General features: G+C 42.7%; 1 protein-coding gene across 3 annotated transcripts; it reads left to right on the top strand.

The window, feature by feature from the left end:
* Positions 1-270: 270 nt before the first annotated feature.
* LOC127649109 (rho GTPase-activating protein 31-like) lies at positions 271-24,352 on the top strand. Of its 3 annotated transcripts, none has more exons than XM_052134053.1 (15): positions 271-312; positions 3,268-3,580; positions 5,200-5,302; positions 5,443-5,587; positions 8,566-8,648; positions 9,158-9,265; positions 9,360-9,478; positions 10,246-10,411; positions 11,062-11,159; positions 11,312-11,383; positions 11,662-12,339; positions 15,248-15,408; positions 17,151-17,794; positions 19,886-20,276; positions 20,733-24,352. In XM_052134053.1, exons 2-15 carry the CDS (start codon positions 3,493-3,495, stop codon positions 22,035-22,037), a joined length of 4,161 nt encoding a protein of 1,386 aa, XP_051990013.1. In that variant the 5' UTR covers positions 271-312; positions 3,268-3,492; the 3' UTR covers positions 22,038-24,352. The 3 variants fall into 3 exon arrangements, with proteins under 3 accessions (XP_051990013.1, XP_051990011.1, XP_051990010.1); XM_052134051.1 differs by having other exon boundaries at positions 19,886-20,504; XM_052134050.1 differs by having other exon boundaries at positions 19,886-24,352.

Below are 24,352 nucleotides of genomic sequence, written 5' to 3'. Positions count from 1 at the left end.
TGTGATACTATGAAATATCAATACCTCCACTGTGCTTTGTTTCTTTGTGTCCAATTGTCCCCATTTGTCTTTCACTTTATTAAAGACAAAATATAAGCTAAAATATAGTTGTATATGGCCTGATGATTCTCGTACTAATCAGTTGCACAGATGCATAAACAACGAGACACTGCCGAGATGAAGGCGTCAATTAGCAAAGAAGAATCAAGACTGAAAGAAACTAAAAGACTCAGGAAGTCCGTGAGGGAAGTTCTGTGGTTTCTTGCGTCACAGACATTTTACACAGAAGCTTGTGCCGGTGTAGAAAGAAAGGTAAGCACTCAGCATTTTAACTTTATTATTCTCTGCGTTTCTCAATCCGTTATTTGAGTTTGGCTCTAAAGAGACTGTTTGGGATGGCCACTGGATAGCATCCACAGCTCGTGCCCTATGTAGTGAGGAATGGCTTGTGAGTTTATTTGATGATGTGAGCGTAAAACCGTCATGGCCTTCAGATCAGATCACTCGTTTCCGCAAGAGTGCTGGAGAGAGGATGAGGAACAAATGTGCTGAAATGTTAAATGTTGTCAAATGTTAAAATGATGCAAAACCTTCCAGAGGGGTTTGAGAGATTCAAATGATCCGCAGAATTTGAATTATAATCTGTTGTGTTACTTAGAGTCAGATATCAAGAAAGGTTTGAGGGTGTGGCCTTGAATTGGTGCAAAACTCACAAACCTAGAGGAGGAAATCGTGTCAGGGTGGCACGTGACCAACCCGAGCGCTGGCACTGATGCCAGTGTTGTGAAGTGTCTGCAGAGCTTTTATGAAGTATATTATACAGAATCTAACACACTGAATACACATGTCGTGGAAAAACCACAACATTTGTGTTTCAACTTTGATGCACATGAAGATGGTGAATGCACTCATCGATTTTTAAGATTATATTTTTATTTTTGATTCAGTTTGAACAAAATGTGCTTTTTATTTATAAACCGGTGTACTATCTGTTTATATTAGCATTTCTCTTTTGCATATACTGTAGCTATGGTTTGCATTTCCTGTGTTTGTGAACCTTGAGGAGAATTGAATTGCTCAAAGTTGCTTCTTAACATTTAATTCTCACAATTGTGGCACTTATAAATGGACACAAATGAGTCCGTTGTTGACATCCTTTAAGAGTATATAGCATAGCTCGGATTGTTTAAATCACGAGTTCATATTGAGGTCTTTGTCTTTTGATAGCAGACGTTTGAGACATTGACTAGATCTCTTCTGAAGCGATAGTGGAGACACATGTGAGTCTTTTTCTCTGGAGAAACATCTGGATACTTCAGCAAACTCTTCATTTGCTCTCCATCTATTCTCATCACTGACGAGGAGAAACAATTAAGATATTTAAATGATCTCATTCAGGTTTTGTCTTCCCTATCTTAACATCTTGGAAATAAGAGGTCATGGGAGAACATTTAAGTTCCACAAAGAAACTTTTATTCTAATTTCTTTAGAAAACATCTGCTTTAACCCTTTAAGCTCTGAAGGTGTTATTAATGATTTCCTGTTTTAGTGGCACACCCAAAATAAAGACTTATAACTCGAGAAAAACTCAAGGAGGGTCAAGAGTTTGGTATCACTGTTAAGAAAACTTTTCTGTTTTTTAATGGTATAGATTATGACACATTCAAAGACTCTCAGTATAAGAAAATGCTGATTTTTTTAAATTTAACATTATATATCTCTGGGTGTAAATAAGGTGGCTCTGAAAAAAGCTTTTGTTTTGTTCTCAATCATGTCGACTGTATCTGAGAAAACATTTGTGTTGATACGAGAAAGCGATCAAAAGTTCCAACATTACAAATATAATTGATCATAGTGTCCAAAAACATCTCCAAACAAATAAAAGATAATAATTGTACATAAGAACTAATTACACATGCAAACACAACAATGACTAAAGGTTTGCATAGCATGCAGACATGATTTTAGTCAAGAGATTTCACAGAGTGAGTTTCATTCTGTGTCATTTGAGTCATCATTAAGTCTGTGTCGTGTATTTGGCGCCATCTCCTGGTGATCATATGTAACATTGTGCTTCATGTGGATTATCTAATGATCTATACATCTGATTATCTTGTGTGTGGACTCATTTGAAAGATAATCACAGACTCTAAATAATGATACATGATATTTTCTATTCCGTTTATGTTTCGTGAAGTTATAAGTGAAAACGCGGCATATAAGCAACATCAACATAATTGTCAAAGACATATATTTAGCTGTTACTCGCTGTATTTTTATCTGCAAGTAAAACAAATAGTCTAATTGTATTTTACTCTTGGAGATCTTTCCAACAACATATGACACATGAATATTAGATGAGTTTGATGTTTTTACTGACTGCAATAATATGTACATTGAGTTTCATTCTGTGTCATTTGAGTCATCATTGAGTCTGTGTCGTGTATTTGGCGCCATCTCCTGGTGGTCATATGTAACATTGTGCTTCATGTGGAATATCTAATGATCTATACATCTGATTATCTTGTGTGTGGACTCGATTGAAAGATAATCACAGACTCTAAATACTGATATTTTGTTCTGTTTATATGTCGTGAATTTATAAGCAAAAACGTGGCATACAAGCAACACAAACATAATAGTTAAAGACATATATTTTGCTGTTACTCACTATATTTCTGTCTGTGAGTAAAACAAATAGTCTGGTTGTATTTTACTCTTGGAGATCTTTCCAACAACATATGACACATGAATATTAGATGAGTTTGATGTTTTTACTGATTTCAATAATACGTACAGTGCAATCTTTCAATTATTTTTATTATCAAATGTAACACTTCTGATTTGTCTGCAAATTTCAAAGCACTTGTTCAGTTTTGGTTATAATATCTACATGCATTGATAAAGTAGAGCTTCTAAACTTTCATACGACTCCTATTGTGTGTTAGTCAAAACTGTAGTTGTAAAGACCTCAAAAAATAAAATATACTCATTTGAAGATCTGATAATGAAACATCATGTGTATTAATCTCTAAAGAATCATACTCCTACATAACCTGCTACATCATAACCTGCTCAGTAACCCTTACCAACCAAAAATAGTGCTTGATAAGAAGATGGTTGACCCTGTGGTCTTTCAAAAACCATAGAGGAACCATTCTTCGTAACCGTGAAAGTTGTATTACTATTTATAATTTACACCATTATACCACCATGTTCTTTAGACAATACGGCTTATAAATACTTTTATTTCTTCTTCTTTTACAGATATATTTAATTTCTCTGCTATTCTGGACAATAATCATTCATCAAATCACAATGTAGTCCATCACTGAAATCTCTGTACAAGTTCGGTTCTTGGAGCAACACTGTATGTACTGGATTGCCATCATGTGCGGTTTCAGTTTGGTACTTCACACATGATTGTTCATTAAAGCAGCTGGCGCAGAAATCCACAGGACTGGAGCTAGAGAGGTGGTGACAGGAAGCGAGATGAGGAGAGGACGCAAAAAAGGAGGAAGTCGGGAGAAGGTGTTCGGATGCGACCTGCTTGAACATCTGACCTCCACCGCACAAGAGAGTGAGTGCAACCCCCGCCCCCCCACCAAAAAAAGAGAACATTGTGTCATCATTTACTCACCCTCATGTTGTTACAAACCTGTATGAATTCCTTAAAATTTTCTGTGAAACACAAAATATGTTCACATTGTTCTTACCACATTGGATGTAATTTAATTTACAAAAGGAATTAGTTACTGTAATCTAATTACTTTTTTAAAAGTCTTGTAATCAAATTACAGTTACTGACTGTAAAATTAAAGTAATCAGTTTAGAGATGTAATTACGTAAGAATTTGTAGGGTTTACTTAAAAATTTTTTTTTTGATTTTATGATATTTATGGTTCATGTTCATATAAAATAAGAACATTTAATGTTATCTTCACTTCAATAAAAAAACCTTCATTTCAAATTGTCAAAAACATCACAATTTGTCATGCGTCTCTGGTGACCTCTGCTGGAATAAAAATAAAAAACCGTTACATTAAATAACAAGTATGGCCAGTAGATGGCTCCAGCGCTCCATGCATTGGATGATCTCTTTAAGCTCATGTTTCATCACAACTTCATTTTTAGATATTGTCACAAGTTGTGCATTGGCTATATTTTTAGACATTATAAAAACTACTATTTGTCAAATTGTAGCATTTTTTCTAAACAACTTGTGTTGAAGTGTCAGATTTTGCAATGCTGTTACAGTCAAATCTGATTGTGCTACAAATTAATGACAGGGTGTTTTTTCTGCATTGTGTCTGATTTATTGATTTTTATTTGACAAAAACAAAAAAATCTCTGTATTTTAGTATTTCCAGTTCATTTCCTATAGCGGGTCAAAAATGACTCGGAACATCATAAGAGTCGCTTTTTATTTTATGACCCCTTGTGGTGCGTTCACATACGAACGCAAAGAACATTTTCGCCTCGTATTGCTTGCGCGAGTTTGACCGCTGGATTATAAATGTGTGTTTAAACTCGAGTTTGCGAGTAACGCGAATCCGCAAGTATTCCCGCTTCTCTTCCGGAAAAGGACAGGAGGCGGGGCTTCTACGACTTGGTTCATAGTAACATTCAACCAATAGCTGGAATCAAGTAGTCGTGCATATTTACCAAACTTACCAGGTCGTCCAACTTCCTCGCTCACTTTCCTCCAAGCGATGTCTTTTATTCGTCCGGTCTCTGTACATGTATGACGTTGTGTCGTACAATTCCGGGTTCCCACACGCCGCTACAACAATTCTTTCATCCATTTTTCCAGATTTCTTCTGCTACTACGTCAGTACGTCAGTGACATCCGGACAATCTCAATGCTGATAGGCATTCGCGACAACATTTCATGCTAATTTTTCGCTCAAGTTGAAAAATGTAAACTTGCGCGAATACGCGAATGAAGCGATTTCGTGTTTTCGAGTTGCATCATTCGCTTCGTTCGAGCTGGCCCGTGCGACTTTGTGTCTGTTCGCATCTTTGCATTGACATTGTATGTAATCGCACCGAGCGAAACGCTCTATTCGCGTTGTATGTGAACACACCACTAGAATTATCGAATCAAGTCCGGAGTTTTGTATGTGTGTGTGTGTTTAGATGGCTAGTAGAGGAAAAGTCCGCCGCATATAATACTCTTTTTCTTGCTCTCATGAGCAGTTCCTCTAGTATTACGCAGCTGTGGTGAATTTATTGAGGAACATGGAATCGTTGACGGGATTTACAGACTGTCGGGAGTTTCGTCCAATACACAGAAATTAAGGTATTTGCAAGATAACAACATGTCAAAGCACAATGACACTTTGCGTTGTAATCTAATGCAATGACATTCAGACATATTTAAGTGTACTTTATTAGGCCGCTGTATGTGTATAATAATGAACATTATTAATGTCTCTGCAGATCTGAGTTTGATTCTGAAGGAACTCCTGACCTCAGTAAGGATGTTTATCTGCAGGATATTCACTGTGTCAGTTCTGTATGTAAAGCGTACTTCAGAGAACTGCCCAACCCTCTGCTCACATATGAACTCTACGATCGCTTTGCTGTGAGTTTTCGCCCTGGTCCTCACACAATGCTATCTTATGACATCTTTCACTATAGCACATGACTCATTATAATGTTCAACTACATTTACAAGCTTGTTCGAGTGTGATCGAATTGTGTGGTAGCTCGACTGTTAGAGCGCTGCACTTGTGATGTAAAGGAGCGGGATACGAGTCCTGACGAGCATGCGAGTACATGCGTGATCCCAAAGTGTCATAGAAGCACCACTGTAAAGCAGTTCAATGGAAAGGAGGCGGCGAGAACCGGCTTGTCAATAACTGGGCGGACCGAAGTCAGACCCACGACCCCCGGCGGAAAGAACACCCCTCCGCGTTCACGGCGACTCCTGGGGACACTCCTCCGCCCCTAGCAGTGGCCCTACCGCTCCGGGGGGGGTCACTTACCTCCTCCCCTCGTGGACGGCGGTCTTCTGTTGACTACTCCGCGTTTCTGGGGGATGGCAGGGCTCTCCTCCACCCCTGGCAGCGGCTCCATCATTCCAGGCGGTCGGGGAGTCAAGTCCCCACTCGCCTTGCGGACGGCGGCCGTTCACCACGTCCGGGCGGTCGGGCTACTCCCTCCCCCCGGCGGATGGCAGCGGCGCTCCCCCGGGTGGACAGCAGTGTCGAGGACTCTGCAATGGGTATCCCTCCTCCTTCCCGGGATTCAGCACCAGTGTAAAGCACTTCAATGGAAAGGAGGAGGCGAGAAACGGCTTGTCAATATAAATAATATTTTAATGATTAACTTAAACAAAAGACAACAACACACACATGACGGACATGTCCGTAAACGATCTCTCTCTCCCGCACCACTGCCCGCAATCAGCCTTTATCCCACTCAGAGGCTTGATTAGCCTGATAAGGGACCGGGTGTGTATAATCAGGACCCGGTCCCGCCCTCCACCCTGCCACAACCACAAAATGACGTGATTGATTTTTTTATCTCATATTTGCTTTTTCTGACACTATCGGTTAGGTTTAGGTTAAAGGTTTAGGGTAGGGAAGTCGGTTTTGTTCATTTAAAACTCGATCTGTTTGAGAGAACATTTAACGCATCCTGCCGTCAAACATATGTCCTGTAAGGACACACCGTTTGTCCACACCCATGAAGAGGACATGCCTCTTGTTGCATGAGCTTTGACACCAATAGAGCAATTTGCGTAAGCGAGGGCTATCGCATCAAACCTTATATAGACTTTTCTAGGTTTAAAGGTGGCTTTTGAAAGATCTGGACCAAATTCCAGATATGAGCTGTCAGTCGACAGTGCCGGCATGTCACCCACCTTAAATGAGGCCAAAGTCAATAGGGGTCTTTAAGGAAAGCGCATGCAGCTCAACAGATTCCAACAGCTCAAATGGGGAGTACCTTCAGCACCAGATTGTACCCAGCATAACACCCTGTTGGAAGAAGGCCAGAGCTGTCCATGGTGCTAGAACAGCCAGGCAGCGTGCTGGAGTGCTGAACCAGCTTGGCCCGCTGCTGTATAAGCTTTTCCAACCAGTGCGGACATCAGTCAGCATGGCTTGGAGAGGTGGGCGGGGCGAGATTTCCATCACATGGCAGTATTATGGTAGAGGTGAGCAGCGACCACCTGTTCCACCGGGGGATGCTTTGAGTAGCATTTTTCCTCTGCGTGGTCCACTTTAGTGATGGCGGCAGCACCACCAACCTGAATGCGTGAAAAGTAAGGCACACGGCAGGTCTTTGTGAGCTCCGCATGGACATCAGGGAACAATGGTGCGCTCCTCCGGACTGCGGTCTGTTGGTGGCGGCCAGTTTGTAAATAAACATTCATCCAGACGAGACTTTTCTGGCTATTCTGGAGGGGACCACTCATAATGGTAAATGGTCTGCACTTATATAGCGCCTTTTTAACCTTAGCAGTTTTCAAAGCGCTTTACACTGTGACTCATTCACACACCAATGATGGCAGAGCTGCATGCAAGGTGCTAGCCTGCCATTGGGAGCAACTTGGGGTTCAGTGTCTTGCCCAAGGACACTTCGGTATGTGGAGTCATTTGGGCCAGGAATCGAACCGCCAACCCTACGATTAGTGGGCGACCCACTCTACCACCTGAGCCACAGCCACCCCTGGATTGGTGAAAACTCAAGACCGAGATCTTCAACCGCTCTCACAAGGAAACGAAGAAGCTCCTTTTTCCTTGACGTGCACAAGTTCTTCACCCTCGCTGGGGGAAGGGGCGGCAATGTCCTCCGTGGACCACTCGCATGTAGCTGCGAGTGATCCAGCATCATCCCCATCATCAGAGCAGCCAAACGTAATGAGGCCGTGTGCTCCAATAGAGAATGCTCATCACACGCATATTGCACAGGTGAGGACGTTAGATTGGAAGTTCGGGGGGCTCGCAGTGCTTAAGCTGGCATGAGACCCTCCTCTAATTCTTCCAGCTCGACCTCACTGTGCTGCCGTGCCTCCTCATGCCGTCCCTCTGGACTTAACACAGAAGAGGTGGATGGGAGGGCACGAGAGGCTGGATCTTCCCTCAGAACAAGGTCGATCCTAGATCAAAATATCCAGAGATTCATGCCGACGCAGTGAACAGTGCTCTCAGGCTCATCAGGTGGCGGGATATGCCGTTCGCAGAGCAAACACTTGAGGAGCGACATCTTTAAAAAGACATGTATCACGCATGTCATGCATCTCTTTAGTTAATGGTGGAATGGAGGTGTAAGTTAAGTACCCATGTATTTTTTGGTGGAAACCATGGGATTACTATAGATTAGCCATGGTTAATGTAGTGGTTACTATAGTTTTACTTTAAAAAAACATGGTATTTTTAGTAACATTAAAATAAGCACAACACTATGATTTTTATTACCATAGTTTTTGTTTTCCTGCATTATTAATATGGTTTTAATACGAATATCAAGGTAAAATGTTGTTACAATAATAAAACATGGTAAATTTATTGCGAGGGTATTGTTATATATATTATTCCTCTCTTTTCTCTGCAGGATGCCGTGGCTGTTCAACTGGAAGATGAGAGACTGGTGAAGATTAAAGAGGTGTTGAAGGATCTACCGGTCCCTCATTACAGGTAAACATATCAACACATGCTCAGGTGATATGAAGCCCCCCTGCACCAACAACTTTTAGGCATGCCCCCCCCACCACCGCCAACAACTTTTAGCTATGAAAACACCCCCCCACCACACCAACTACTTTTAGGCATGACCCCCCACCAACAACTTTTAGCTATGAAAACAACCCCCCCTCCCCCACCACACCAACAACTTTTATGCATGACCCCCCCCCCACCAACAACTTTTAGCTATGAAAACAAGCCCCCTCCCCCACCACACCAACTACTTTTAGGCATGACCCCCCCCCCACAACAGCTTATAGTGACATATGTTTTTGTCACATTCGGTTAGGACACATGTTAGAACTACGATTTGGATTATAGCGCATGAGTCCTATGGGATATTTAGTGATACCTTCATGGTGTTTTTTGGTCATTTTTTACATCTTGACAATTGTGGTCACTTTGAACTGCTGTGGTATGGAATGGACAGTGTTGATTTTGGCATGAACTATTCCTTCTAGGACTCTGGAATATTTGATGCGACATCTGGTCAAGATGTCCACATACGCGTCGGAGACCAACATGCATGCCAGAAACCTTGCCATCGTGTGGGCCCCAAACCTCCTCAGGTGTGTGTCCTGTATGAATCCTTTTTGTTGTTTGGATGTTCTTCAATCATCCCTTTTACCAGTTATTATGAAATCGGCATGTCCTATTTTGCAGATCGAAGGACATCGAGTCAACCGGTTTTAACGGCACAGCAGCATTCATGGAGGTGCGAGTTCAGTCCATCGTGGTGGAGTTTATTCTCACTCATGTGGCCGAGCTCTTCCCTGGATCAGGTATTGGATCTTTCCTTGCCTTTCATTATCAACATTAAATTGTCAATGTTGTTTAGTTATCGTAGGTGCCCCACTGTAACCCAGATAAAGAACAGGAGAAACAAGTCGAAATAAACTCTTGTGGTAATCAACATTATGCCACAAATTCAGTCGATTGAGGCTACGTCTCCATTAATCCGGATACATTTGAAAACGGCGTTTTCGTTTAAAAACGCTCTCCGTCCACACTAGCGTTTTCTAGCGTTTTCCAAAAGTTGCTCGTCCATACTGAAACGTATGAAAACGCTTAAATCGTGTTTCTGCACATGCGTGAAATCCCGCCGTTTTGAACGTTCCACTTTGAAGGAATGCAATGTGATGGTTGTACAAAGTAACATTTATTTTTTAACAACGCTATCAATGTGAGTATCAAGTACTTTGCTATAACACGTGCCGCCATCTTGATTGTTTTGGTTGGATATGTCACATGACTGCGTCACATGACAACAAATACATCATCATTTTCAGATATATCCGTTTTCACAGTTCACACTACAACACAAAAACGCCATCTCAGTGTGGACGGAAGGCCAAAATGGAGACAAAAATGCATTTTCAAACTAAAACATTTTAGTGTGGACAAGGCCGGAGCTTAACTTGGATTGAACCCGGAATATTTATTGAAACATTCTCTTAAGTTCCTGTGACAACATTGTAGCCTACTATTATTTGAAACGTTTACCAATGCATACAGTTGTTGTAACACGTCTCCTTCACCATCAACACAGGTTTGGCTGTGGAGCGCAGGAAGTCCCTTCCCTCACCCTCGATACTGTCCGGTCAGGATGACCATTTCTTCAAGTCTTTGCCTTTGCATTGTTCAGGAAACCTCAGTCCTGGTGATGGACCGCCACTCATGCGACCATACCACGCAATCATCGACGGCACTGACAAGTGAGACTGACAATTCATTGGCTGTGTCTCGATTCATACATTATCCGTACTATATAGTATTGTATAATAACCGAAGATTATATGAAGGTTAAGTGTATTTCAGAAGTATGAGAAGCCTTATGCTTTGTTTGGATTAGCGTACTACCATGCTACTAAGTAATAGTAAGAGTAGTATGGAAGAGTGCTGAGTGAGTCCAGTCAGGCTACCTAAGCAACCAGTTGGTCCGGTTGCTAGGGAGGGAGGAGTCCTCGTGGTCGCTATAATGTGGTTCTCACTTTCGGTGGGGTGTGTGGCGAGTTGTGCGTGGATGCCGCAGAGAATAGCGTGAAGCCTCCACACACGCTACGTCTCCACGGTAACGCGCTCAACAAGCCACGTGATAAGACGTGCGGACTGACGGTCTCAGACTTGGAGGCAACTGAGATTCGTCCTCCGCCACCCGGATTGAGGCGAGTCACTACGCCACCACGAGGACTTAGAGCGCATTGGGAATTGGGCATTCCAAAATTGGGGAGTAAAAGAGTAAAAGAGTAGTATGGAAGTATGCATTTCAGAATTTAGCCCTAACCTTCCATAATCCCTCTCTAAACAATGATTTCTTCTACTGATCATGTGGAATCTATGAAATGAACATCTGTATTCTGTTTAGGAGGAAGGGTTCCCTCAAAGGCAGAAAGTGGAGATCTATCTTTAATTTGGGTGCGAGACTGCATGATCCACGCAAGAAACACAAATATTGTCCTAAAGGTATGAAAATCTGAGATTTCCATGCCAAGAACACTTGCCCTCTCACATCCAATGAAGCATTTTAGTTCCTTCTTAGTTTCTTAGTTTGTCGTTTGTCTTCTTCTCTAGTTTAAAGTTTCAATTTTCACTCTTTATATTTTCTAAAAACACAGATAAAGAGGAGATGTCTCTGCGGCCAGCGAAAAGTATGGACTCTCTGAGCTCAGGGCCTTATGGGGTGGAAGGTATGAGAAATATTTCATCATCTGCTCATGAAAGAATAAAGACTTATTGAGCGGCTGATTCATTCATTTGGTTTAATTTGAAGGATAATCAATGTTAGATTCATTCATTGACCACACTGACATGCACATCTTTTCTTTGTTACAATCATCTCATTAAACCTTGCTTTGCATGCTGCATATAGTGTACCGTTATTGCACTTGTATTTTATAAATGAGGTCCCAGAATCTTGCTTGTGTTCTCTGCTGTAAAACATAAAGGTTGTTTTTGCATCTCTCAGATTCGAAGCATCCTCAAATTCTTCCTCCTCTGGTCCTGTCCGTGGCCTCGGGAAGCTCAGAGGGCATGTCTACTGTCGGTGGGGGCATGTCTAGTGGTTATGCGGTGACGTACCGGCGTACGGGCGGGGCACAGGTGAGCATGGTGAGTGGAGGGACTGCAGGTACTTACAATCGTCTGGATGCAGGGGGCGGAGCTACTGGCACGGAAGGGTCATCGCAAGGCGTGTCCAGGTCCCCGGGCATGACAAACAAAGCGGACCGCCGTGCTGGTATCCACATATCAGGACCCTTCTCAGTGACTGTTCCCCTTCACATTACGTCAGGTTTGGCTTTGGGTGTTCTACAGGGGGGCTGGAACGAGAAGGAAGAAGATGATGAGGAAGATCATCCAGAAACAGAAGACGGCAATGACACAGGGCAGAAAGAGGACGAGAGGATGTCCACAGATGGGAATTCGCAAACAGAGAGAAAAAATAATGATGTTCTAGAAATCAACTCGGACAGTCAGGTGGATTGTGGGAAGGAATTAACAATGATTACAGGAAAGGAAAACGTTACGCCAGAGAAGCAAGACACATCCAGAGGAGCAGAGAAAGAAGATCTGACAACGAATCTAGCAAATGTAGAAGATACAGAGCCACAGGACCAAAATGAAACCATTGAGGGGGATTACATGGGTAAGATTATCTGAATTATGCTGAGAAATATTGTGATTACAGCTATAGGAATACAGCACAGCAGTAGTTCCAGAAGTAAACATGCCATACATTTTCTCTATAAAGAAATTGATTTTTAACTGTAACATAGAAACATTTTAAGTCAGACAAACCATGAGCTCTGAGGTTGCACATTCCATCACAATATACAGATGTGAACTGTAGGGGGCGCACTAACACATTATACCCCTCACAGATGTGAACTGTAGGGGGAGCTCTAACACATTATACCCCTCACAGATGTGAACTGTAGGGGGAGCTCTAACACATTATACCCCTCACAGATGTGAACTGTAGGGGGCGCACTAACACATTATACCCCTCACAGATGTGAACTGTAGGGGGAGCTCTAACACATTATACCCCTCACAGATGTGAACTGTAGGTGGCGCTCTAACATATTATACCCCTCACAGATGTGAACTGTAGGGGGAGCTCTAACACATTATACCCCTCACAGATGTGAACTGTAGGGGGCGCTCTAACACATTATACCCCTCACAGATGTGAACTGTAGGGGGCTCTAACACATTATACCCCTCACAGATGTGAACTGTAGGGGAGCACTAACACATTATACCCCTCACAGATGTGAACTGTAGGTGGCGCTCTAACACATTTTACCCCTCACAGATGTGAACTGTAGGGAGCACTAACACATTATACCCCTCACAGATGTGAACTGTAGGTGGCTCTAACACATTATACCCCTCACAGATGTGAACTGTAGGGGGCTCTAACACATTTACCCCTCACAGATGTGAACTGTAGGGGGCTCTAACACATTTTACCCCTCACAGATGTGAACTGTAGGTGGCTCTAACACATTATACCCCTCACAGATGTGAACTGTAGGGGCTCTAACACATTATACCCCTCACAGATGTGAACTGTAGGGGAGCACTAACACATTTTACCCCTCACAGATGTGAACTGTAGGGGGCTCTAACACATTTACCCCTCACAGATGTGAACTGTAGGGGCGCTCTAACACATTTTACCCCTCACAGATGTGAACTGTAGGGGCGCTGTAACACATTTTACCCCTCACAGATGTGAACTGTAGGGGGCTCTAACACATTTTACCCCTCACAGATGTGAACTGTAGGGGGCTCTAACACATTTTACCCCTCACAGATGTGAACTGTAGGGAGCGACTAACACATTATACCCCTCACAGATGTGAACTGTAGGGGGCTCTAACACATTTTACCCCTCACAGATGTGAACTGTAGGGAGCGACTAACACATTATACCCCTCACAGATGTGAACTGTAGGGGGCTCTAACACATTATACCCTCACAGATGTGAACTGTAGGTGGCGCTCTAACACATTATACCCCTCACAGATGTGAACTGTAGGTGGCTCTAACACATTTTACCCCTCACAGATGTGAACTGTAGGGGGCTCTAACACATTTTACCCCTCACAGATGTGAACTGTAGGGGGCTCTAACACATTTTACCCCTCACAGATGTGAACTGTAGGTGGCGCTCTAACACATTTTACCCCTCACAGATGTGAACTGTAGGGGGCTCTAACACATTTTACCCCTCACAGATGTGAACTGTAGGGGGCTCTAACACATTATACCCCTCACAGATGTGTACTGTAGGGAGCGACTAACACATTATACCCCTCACAGATGTGAACTGTAGGGGCGCACTAACACATTTTACCCCTCACAGATGTGAACTGTAGGGGGCTCTAACACATTATACCCCTCACAGATGTGAACTGTAGGGGGCGCACTAACACATTATACCCCTCACAGATGTGAACTGTAGGGGGCGCTCTAACACATTTTACCCCTCACAGATGTGAACTGTAGGGGGCGCTCTAACACATTATACCCCTCACAGATGTGAACTGTAGGGGGCGCACTAACACATTATACCCCTCACAGATGTGAACTGTAGGGGGCGCTGTAACACATTTTACCCCTCACAGATGTGCTCGTCCATAGATATTCAGTCTAATGTTCAGTTCAAGCAACACCCTCATTATTTCATTGAATATCTCGGCCTCTGAGTGGACTACAAGCTCAATCTAGGTGTCATTAGAAAGCTGAGATCTATAGACCCCTACAATAGACCCTGTAGGCTACAATGTTGTCACAGGAACCCCCCCACACACACACACACACACACACTCATTTGCAACAATAAATAACATTTTATCATCACTAGTCACATCTTTTTGTGACGATTTGTTTTGCATGCTTGTCCTGTGGGATTGAATATTTTGTTCTTGACATCTAAAATATAAAATTGGATTATTCACACAAGCAATCTCACAGACAAGTAAACAAAGACTCATTATATAGAGAACTGTTTAAGGTAAAAGTAGATATAAAGTTTTTAGCTATTCAAGGTTTACAGCAGCAGTTATTGGAGCATAAAAGAAACATTTGTATTTGATGACTTTCAGAAATCATATTTTTCTTTGTGATTCTTTTGAACTGTGGTATGAGGGCAACAAAATTAACTATACAGTTATATTCCTGATAGTGAGAGCTTTCATTTGATATATGACTTGTCCATTTAGGTGCTATGTGAAAGACTTTTATTTCCATATAAGTATTTCTACCCCGTTACCTCTAGGGGGCGCTAATTTTCAACGTGAATGATTTGAGGCCTTATTTTGTCATTTTAAATTACATAAATGCAGAAGTGATGTTTATCACTGAAAAGTTCAGTTTCTAAGCTTTCAAATGACACCTCATATGCCTGACTCATGTATACGGGGACTTTAACGTTTTTAATGTAAAAATATTTTGCGATATAGAGTTTAAGGGGTTTTCAACACTGTTGCACTCTATAGTATGAAAAAGAGAGTGAATTCAAATCTGAATGTGTTTCACACAGACATGAGAGGAAACCTGAATCAAGAATCATCAGAAGCTCAGTGGGAGACTGACTGTAAACTGTCCCCCGTGTATGTGGAGTTTCGTGAACAGGATTTTCCACTGGATTTCCACGAAGCTTTCGGGTTCCTCGATTTGATGGACAGCAGTGCATCAAACCAGGTGTGTTTATACCTGTGTGTGAACGAGTTGAAGAAATACTGTTTCAATAGGTCGGCATCCTAATCCAAAAGGAACAATATAAGTGTCTGATTTGAAACAATATACATAGGAAACAACGCTCACCCATGTGGCAAACAAACAGTATATCGCTCTGAAAGGCGGTCTGGTGTTAGCATGTTGCTAAGCTATTAACCTAATACAAACATAATAAACAAAAAAAGCATATCATACACATAAATTGGATTAAATAATGTATATAAATAACTTTTTTCTATAACCTTTTCAATGCTGAAGTCATTTATGGAATACAATACGTAAATGTTACTGAAATATGTCTATTAAGGTGGTGCAATTCAGTGGCTAAAGGCCTTTTCATACTAAATGCAAATTTTCACCTTTTTAGGTCTGGCAGAAGTTATCTAAAAATAATTTGTGCAATTCGAAATGCATTCTTGGCTCATCCAGGGATGGATTTCCGACCGGGCCAATGGGGCCAGGGCCCAGGGGACCTTGAGGGCCTGGGGGTGCCCTTGAGCATGAACAACGAACCCCCACCCGCTCAAGAACTTTTGGGCATGAACAACGAATCCCCCTCCCCCCCTCTCGCTCAACAACTTTTGGGTAGAGGGGGGGCCCTTGGAGATAATTGGCCCCAGGGCCTTTGCAAGTCATAATCCGTCCCTGGGCTCATCTGCAAAGGGTACATGCAATCTGCCTTAGAATTTGGTCAAAACGAGACATCTTTTAAGTAGGGAGCTGTTAATTGATTAAAATTTGTATCAAATTAATTACATGATGTAATTGAATTAATTGCAATTAGTTGCATATATCAATATTTGCTGAGAAAGGCCCCCCAAATAAAAATAATTAAATAAATAGCAAAAAAAAATATTTAAATAATTCTAAATATAAAATTATAATTATTTTGTAATTATGACATTTTTTTTTTTTTAAATATAACATATAAAAAAATATAATAATTAAAATATATTGCATGTTTTAATAATTGTGGCAGACGAGTAAAGCATTGATTAGGCAATGCAAAAGGGGCTTCGGAATGCATTTAAAGGTTTATTTTTATATCAATGAACAGAAGCATCACTGGCCTACAGTCCACGGCAACCCATTTGCAGTTCAACCCGTTAATCTGTCCAAGGTAGATTTAACCTATTATGAGGACTTTTCAAAGGAAGCATCTATGTACACATGCATCAGATGGACACTTCTGGAGCGTCTCACTTTGGTTGGACAAGAGGTGCAGAGAGATGACGGCAGAGCTGCCATGCAAGGCACTAGTCTGCCATTGGGAGCAACTTGGGGTTCAGTGTCTTGCCCAAGGACACTTCGCATGTGGAGTCATGTGGGCCGGGAATCAAACCACCAATGCTGTGATTAATGGCCGACCCGCTCTACCACCTGAACCACAGACCCCCTCATACCCCGTAAAGGGTTGGGGTACAAGTTCTCTTCTCTTCATCTGTTTTGGGAGAAAATACAACCCTCTTTTAGCGCCACACAGTGGACATTTCACCTCTGGACTACCGCGATACGTGTAATGAAACACGTAATATCGTTTTACACATATGTCGCCATGGCTACATAATTTTCATGAGCTCAGGCTGTGTTTACAACAGGTTTTGTGTTGAGTGTGCACCTATAGTGTCTAAAAATGCTGTCTAGGTAGACAACTCGGTACACTCTGTATCCGCTACTCTCTCATTTCTTTTTTTACTGCTTTCCAGATTTTTCCAGAGTTTTCCGTAGAGCCACCCTGTTTTGAAGAGGAAGATGAGGAAGTGGAGGATGAAAACAAGGACAATCAAGCTCTCTCCTGCGCAACACAAAACCACAGTATTGCCTTTGAAGTGGCCGCAGCTAAAAGCATCAGTCCGACAATCAAACACAGGCCTCTATCTGGCAAATCACACAGTTTACCTTATAAGTCCCGCCCCTTCATGCCCACCCTGTCATTATCCTCGGATGACGAATACAGCCCTGGCGACGACGATGAAGATGACGATTCCGATAAAGGCTCTGAATATGAGGTCATGTTTTGTCAAAGTCTGCCATCCAGTCGTGATTTTCACGGTCTATCCTGGTCATGTCCACAAACATCTGCTTCAACGAACAATGTGACAGATGTTCGCTCCAGCAACCAATCAGAATGCTTAGATGAGGAACACAGAATATATCTTCCAGAGTACATCGAAGATGTGCAATCCATTATCCAATCAGAAGACGTGATTCTTGCAGCTAGCACAATGATCGATAACCGCGAAGAGCATCTCAGTTCAGATGATTTAAAGATCAACGATCTTCATATGGATGGAAAGAAGAATGAAGAGAGAGAATCAGAGGACGTGGAGAATGGTATAGACACTGTAACGTAAGTACCGGAGAGTTTTGGTGTAAATCATGTTTTTCTGTAGTATTATTGTAGTACACATGACCGTAGTAACCCCTTGTTGTTAATACAAACACTAGGTATCCACCGATGTATCGGCCGCCGATATTTATCGGCCAATTATTATAAACCACCCAATAATTTTTATTCTCGTTCTCATGTTAATAAAAAATTGGACATTGCCGTTGTGAAAGTGCACTTACCTATAGGCTACGTGGTCTAAAGCACATAACTGGTAATCTGGTAATCAGGAGGTTGCTGGTTCGACCCCACAGTCACCACCATTGTGTCCTTGAGTAACACACTTAACTCCAGGTTGCTCCGGGGGGATTGTCCCTGTAATAAGGGCACTGTAAGTCACTTTGGATAAAAGCGTCTGCCAAATTCATAAATGTAAATGTTTGTAGTAAAACCATAGCAACCACAAAATTATGATTTTTATTACTATAGTTTTGGCTTTCCTGTATTATCACGCTGGTTATCATGGTTAAAATATGGTTGCTGTAGTAAAACCATGGTTAATTTATCGTGAGGGAATGCATAAATCCCTCCCTTTCCTCTAAAGGGCTCCGTAGTTAGGCACAATGTCCAAGCTGCTCTTTTCCATATAATGAAACTGGGGCAGTCACGCTCTAAGAATTACAAAAAAAGCACCATAAAACTATCATAAACGTATTGAGCATGACTCATAAGTGTACTTCAGTGTCCGCATAGTGGATCGCTCTGCGCACAGTATGTCTGACGCAAATTGCATCATCAGCACAGCCATGCGGCTTGACCAAATACCGCCTAGATTTTCTTGAGCCGCGGCTGTGCACATCACTGACGCATGTATTGCTACTCATTGTACTAAAAGAGTTTGTTTACACACTAGTGAGAGCTCCAATGGAGCATTGGACGCATGGGACTGCGAAAGGTCCGTTTGGAAGGCGTGTACCACAGAGGGTAGAGGCGGTCACGTATAGAGATGGCTATTTAAAATATATCTGTTTGACAATGTACCAGTAAACATTGAAACTCTTATCCAGGCTCTCTCTCCTTAATTACTATCTTTTTAGCCTAAAAGAGAAAGATAATAGAGGACAGGGAATGAGTACACTGCTTGTTTGTTTCGAATTTCACAGCGCAGCTAGTCCCGCCTCTCCAAGATTCTCATTGGTCAAAGGAGGCCTACGCCAGAGTGCGTTACAGCAAAAGTTGAAATGCTCTCAACTTTTGGTCGCATGAGGGGGCTTCACTTGCGTTTTCCTTGTCTAACCTTCCGATGCATTGGCAGCGTTCCCTAACGCAACGTTAACTCTAGTGTGTAGGCGCCCTATCACAAAGATGTTGAAGTGGACATGCGTCAAACACGTTCGTATTCGCTCGCGGTCAGAAGAGTATACTCGCTAAGGCAACGCGGTCGACCAGGCGCGAGCCAATCCAGAACGCGCAAAAACAAAGTACACATCTTTGAACGCACAGAATGCGCATGCGCCTGGAGTTATTTGCACTAATTAGTTGGTCCACAAGGTGGCAACACTCACATTTGAGCTGTTGCGTTCACAGAAGAAGCGCTAGAAGATGTATTCACCACAAAAGCACGTGTGTCAGGAGGTCTGGAGATACCTGCATTTGTACATATTTGTAAAGACATCGTTATGTGTCTAAACTCCTGAAGAGAAAGTATGGTGTCTCATAGAATTTGTAGCACGTATACGCCAAACACCTGTGTATATGCACAGAGTTATATGAAATATACTTTGACAGTCATGTGTCGGACTGTACACAGACGTTGAGCATTCGCGTCAAAATGGAAGTATACCAAGGGCTTTTAACGACCATAAAAACAACGGTTTAAACAACTTTACAGCTCAAATAGTTAAGTCACATTTCTGCCTTTTAAACTCTCCAAAGATTGACCCCATTCACTTCCAAATGTCTCACTGTCGAGTCGAAATTATTCTCTGTGGTAACCAACATTTTGCCACAATTGATATTGATCGAACCCCTATTGAACACAGAATATTCCTTTAAATTTGTTCTGTTTTGTCCATTATTTGTGTCATATATTTTACCTTTATATTGCTACAGGGTAGAAGACAACCCAGAAAGTGAAGCCAGTGAAGAAGACACATATTTTGGACCAGACTCGATACCGTCTTCGCCAGTGTCCAACCAGCCCAAGATTGCCTCGAACATCAGCATCCATGATGAGCCCATCCCAGGACAGTTCACAGATGGAGTGGCTCAACGGGTGCTGGATGCCGACAGTTACCAAGACAACACAGTGAGTGATGTCATAATCGCAGATGACCTCACTGCCACGGACTCCGCCTCTTTGGCTCCTCAAGACGACGTGACGACGGATCAATCGCCGGAGGAACAAAAAATGTGTTCCGGTGACAGAGACGTGATTGAGGAGATGAGGACATTGGATGATGAGCCCATCCCAGGACAGTTCACAGATGGAGTGGCTCAACAGGTGCTGGATACCGACGGTTACCAAGACAACACAGTGAGTAATGTCATAATCGCAGATGACCTCACTGCCACAGACTCCGCTTATTTGGCTCCTCCAGACGAAGTGACGACGGATCAACCGCTGGAGGAACAAAAAATGTTTTCCAGTGACAGAGACGGGATTGAGGAGATGAGGACATTGGATGATGAGCCCATCCCAGGACAGTTTACAGATGGAGCTGCTCAACGGGTGCTGGATGCCAACGGTTACCAAGACAACACAGTGAGTGATGTCATAATCGCAGATGACCTCACTGCCACGGACTCCGCCTCTTTGGCTCCTCCAGACGAAGTGACGACGGATCAACCGCCGGAGGAACAAAAAATGTTTTCCGGTGACAGAGACGTGATTGAGGAGATGAGGACTTTGGAAGATGAGCCCATCCCAGGACAGTTCACAGATGGAGCGGCTCAACAGGTGCTGGATGCCGACGGTTACCAAGACAACACAGTGAGTGATGTTATAATCGCAGATGACCTCACTGCCACAGACTCCGCTTCTTTGGCTCCTCAAGACGAAGTGACGACAGATCAACCGCCGGAGGAACAAAAAAAGTTTTCCGGGGACAGAGACGTGATTGAGGAGATGAGGACATCGGATGATGGTGAAACAGAGGAGGAAGAGAAGAAAGGTGATGAAACCACAGAAGAAGGGGAAAATATGTTGGAGGCCAAGGAGTTAAAAATGACAGAACATGAAGAAAAATGGTGGGAAAATGAAGAGAACCCTGAGGCAAAAGCTCAAGAGATGGAAGAGTTTGTACACATCAATGAAATGGTTCAAGACTCAGAGGAAGATGCATCTGTAGAAGGAAGTAGCGATGAAAAAGTAGAACACAACGATATAGAGGAAAACGATGAAGAAAAGACGAGCAATGACAAGAACGTTGGAGGTTCTGAGGAGAACGCCAACGATAAAACAGACAGTTGTTATGAGTTAAGTTCTACAGACATAGTTGAGGGAAATATCTCTCATGAAGGAATAACAGCAGAGATCTTTGAAGTAAAAGAAGGTCCTTTATATAGTGATGATCTTGAACAGTCCACAATCATCCATCAACCAGACGAGATTCTGGAGGACAGGGAGACGGAAGAGGGGGCAATGATCCCAGACGTCGAATTGCCACATAGTGTTGAGCACATTGACGTGCCAGAGCTGGAGCGGGCAACAAGCGATCCCAAACATTCTCCATGTAAAGTGCTATATCGGGTGAAGGCCGTACCCATTGTCCCACCCAAACCACAAAACTCCAAGCTCACTGCGTTCACTCTCAGACACAGATATTCCCAGGTAGTGGACACAGCCAAACCAGATGAAACAGACGTACAGCACATAGAAAACAAGAAGCAGAGAGAGAATGAGAAGACGGAGGAAACCGATGAAACCACAGAGAACGTTAAAAAACAGCTGAAGGAAACCGATGTGGATGGGATGAGTCGGGAAGATGGGACAATGCAAGAAAGGGAGGATCCGAGAGAAAGACAGGGGACTTGGGATGGTGGGAAAGATTGGGGGAAAGATGTCATCAAGGAAACCGAGAAAGAGGTGAAGAGGAACAGCACCATCAGTATGTGTTTCGATGAAGCCGTCGCTCGAGCCACAGTGAAGAGGAGCAGAGAGAAAGAAAACACAGACAGATTATCAGGAGCTCAGAGGGAACGAGAGAACAGAAGAGACGGATCCAAAAACCGAGAGAAAGAGGACGAGAGCAAAACTGACTAGGGGACCATGTATGCTCAAATGTGTCCAAAGAATGGCAATCAACTTCTTCATTAGGCTGCTCCCGTTAGGGGTCGCCACAGCGGACCATCCGTGATCCGCATATTTGACTTGGCACAGGTTTTACGCCGGATGCCCTTCCTGACGCAACCCCCAGTGGCTGTGGGACTATCACTCTTACCTATAGGGCAATTTAGAGCCTCCAGTCACGATCACTTAACTTGCATGTTTTTGGACTTGTGGGGGAAACCAGAGCACCCGGAGTAAACCCAACGAGAACATACAAACTCCACACAGAAAGGCCCAGTTGAGCCGGGACTCGAACCCGGGACATTCTTGCTGTGAGGCGCCAGTGCTAATGTACCTATTCATATACTTTTCTTTCAATACCAATACCAATTTTATCATCCATAAAAAAAATTTATTCAAATAAACGTAGCCGACCTTTCAGGCTTGTTCTGTTGCAATTGTCATACAGTCATTTGAATTAAAGGTGCTGTAAGGGATAGTTTTCTTGAGTCATGAGGTATCTCACAAGTCTCTGTGACAGCTCTAGACTTTGTAAAAAGCTAATATAAATGTGTCCGTGGGCCGCGGCCTCTAACGCTTTCCGCCTGTCAATCATTTTTCATGTTCTCATATGGGACTTTTCCACGGCACGTTACGGTTCGTCTCGACTCGCTTTACTTTTCTGAGCTTGCTTTTCCACTGCAGTTTAGTGCCGCCTCAACGTAGGTGGGATTATAGGCTGATCGTCATAGTAACGCTGCCTCTACTGCCGTGACATCATCTTAAACGTGACAAAAAACAATGAACAATAGCACGACCGCTAGCTGTTAGCTGCTAGCTCACTGTGCTGCATAAAGCAGTTGTTGATGATGATTTTACACAAGTGTAACAGTTAAATTGGCCCTAAACTAAATAAAGTGAAGCTTATATAGAGCAGAATATAGAGTTAACGTAACCAAACGTCCCATCCTCCATCGTGGACCCCAACAACGCCGTGGCCGAGTTCAAGGCACTCTCCGTCCCATTGCTCGCCGGTCTAGATAACGTCCATTTGGTCGAACCACTTCCACTTTTCCTTGATGGTTCTGTCGTCACTTAAGTTTATTTAACTTTTCCCTTCACTGTTGGTCAGTCCGGTGGTAGCCGTGTGCAGCCAACAGCTGAGATACTTCCTGAAAGACATTTTCATTTCGTTCGTCGTTAACGAGAGGCCCGTCTGCACCTCGTTTATTGACCACGGCGTACTTTTTTCACAATTCGAAAGTCGCGTGAACAAATGACACTGCTATCGCTGTTGCTAACTTTAAAACTAGCGGGTTGATATCGCTTGTTGCAAATCCAGTGATGCTGGTAGAGACGATTCTCGCTGGCCAATCAGTGATCAGCAGGGTTTTGATTTGGCTGGACCGAGGTGGTACTAAAAACAGTACCAGGTACTATCCACAATGGAGAACCCCCAAAAAGCGAGCAGTCGAGTCGAGCCGTACCGTACAGTGGAAAAGCCCCAATAGTGTTGTCATTGCCATATTCTGATTTATAATTATATTTGTAGTTGAGGGCGCCATTTCACTACTGTTGCATTTGACAACAGTGGGAACATGCTTTGTAGCGGTTTCAACCGGTATTTTAGAGCTACTTGGTTTCAACAGTATCGGGTACATCTTTTTGGAAAGAGGGGTCGTGGCTAAACGAAGTGAATCGCTTACAGCACCTTTAAATATTCATTTTAAGTATAAGTATTAACTATTAAATCAAAGCTGTCCATATTCAGCCAGCTTATCAATTAAGGTTGTAGCAGTTTAATGTTGTGATCATTGTAGTGTTTGTAATAAATATTAAAGGAATATTCCTGTTCAGCTCAGTCGACAGCATTTGTGATGTAATTTTGATAACCACAAACATTTATTTCTAGAGGGTTTAAAGCCAGAAATGTGAATGTTAGCGGTCGTTTAATAAAACTGGATATAACATTTGAATCATGTTAACACACGTATTGTTTACGTCTTGTGTCTATACTATTAAAACAGTGAGTATTTTAATGTTTACAGATTAAACCCCATTGACTTGCATTGGAAGTGTCTCACTGGAACACACATTTGTGCTTTATTAAAGGAGGGACGAGTCGAAATACATTTTTGTTTAATCAACTTTATGCCCCAAATGCTGTCGATTGATCTGAACTCGTATTATTCCTTTAATGCATTCAAAGGCACATACAAAGAGCAACTCAGGGAATCTGTGTTATACTGTATATTGAAATGTCATATTTTTAAGAAAGCCTCTGTTGTTGCAAACATTTCTATTCAATA

The sequence above is a fragment of the Xyrauchen texanus genome, chromosome 9, assembly GCF_025860055.1.
Source record: "Xyrauchen texanus isolate HMW12.3.18 chromosome 9, RBS_HiC_50CHRs, whole genome shotgun sequence".
Classification (NCBI taxonomy): Eukaryota; Metazoa; Chordata; class Actinopteri; order Cypriniformes; family Catostomidae; genus Xyrauchen; species Xyrauchen texanus.
Note: the sequence above shows the minus strand (reverse complement) of the source record. Positions and strands in the feature narration are given on the sequence as shown.

Bases quoted from the DNA above. Each gene is read 5' to 3' on its own strand.
- LOC127649109 (XM_052134050.1), top strand. From the start codon at position 3,493: ATGAGGAGAGGACGCAAAAAAGGAGGAAGTCGGGAGAAGGTGTTCGGA. The intron at 9,266-9,359 runs GTGTGTGTCCTG...CCTATTTTGCAG, and splicing joins TGGGCCCCAAACCTCCTCAG to ATCGAAGGACATCGAGTCAA. The intron at 15,409-17,150 runs GTGTGTTTATAC...ACTGCTTTCCAG, and splicing joins ACAGCAGTGCATCAAACCAG to ATTTTTCCAGAGTTTTCCGT.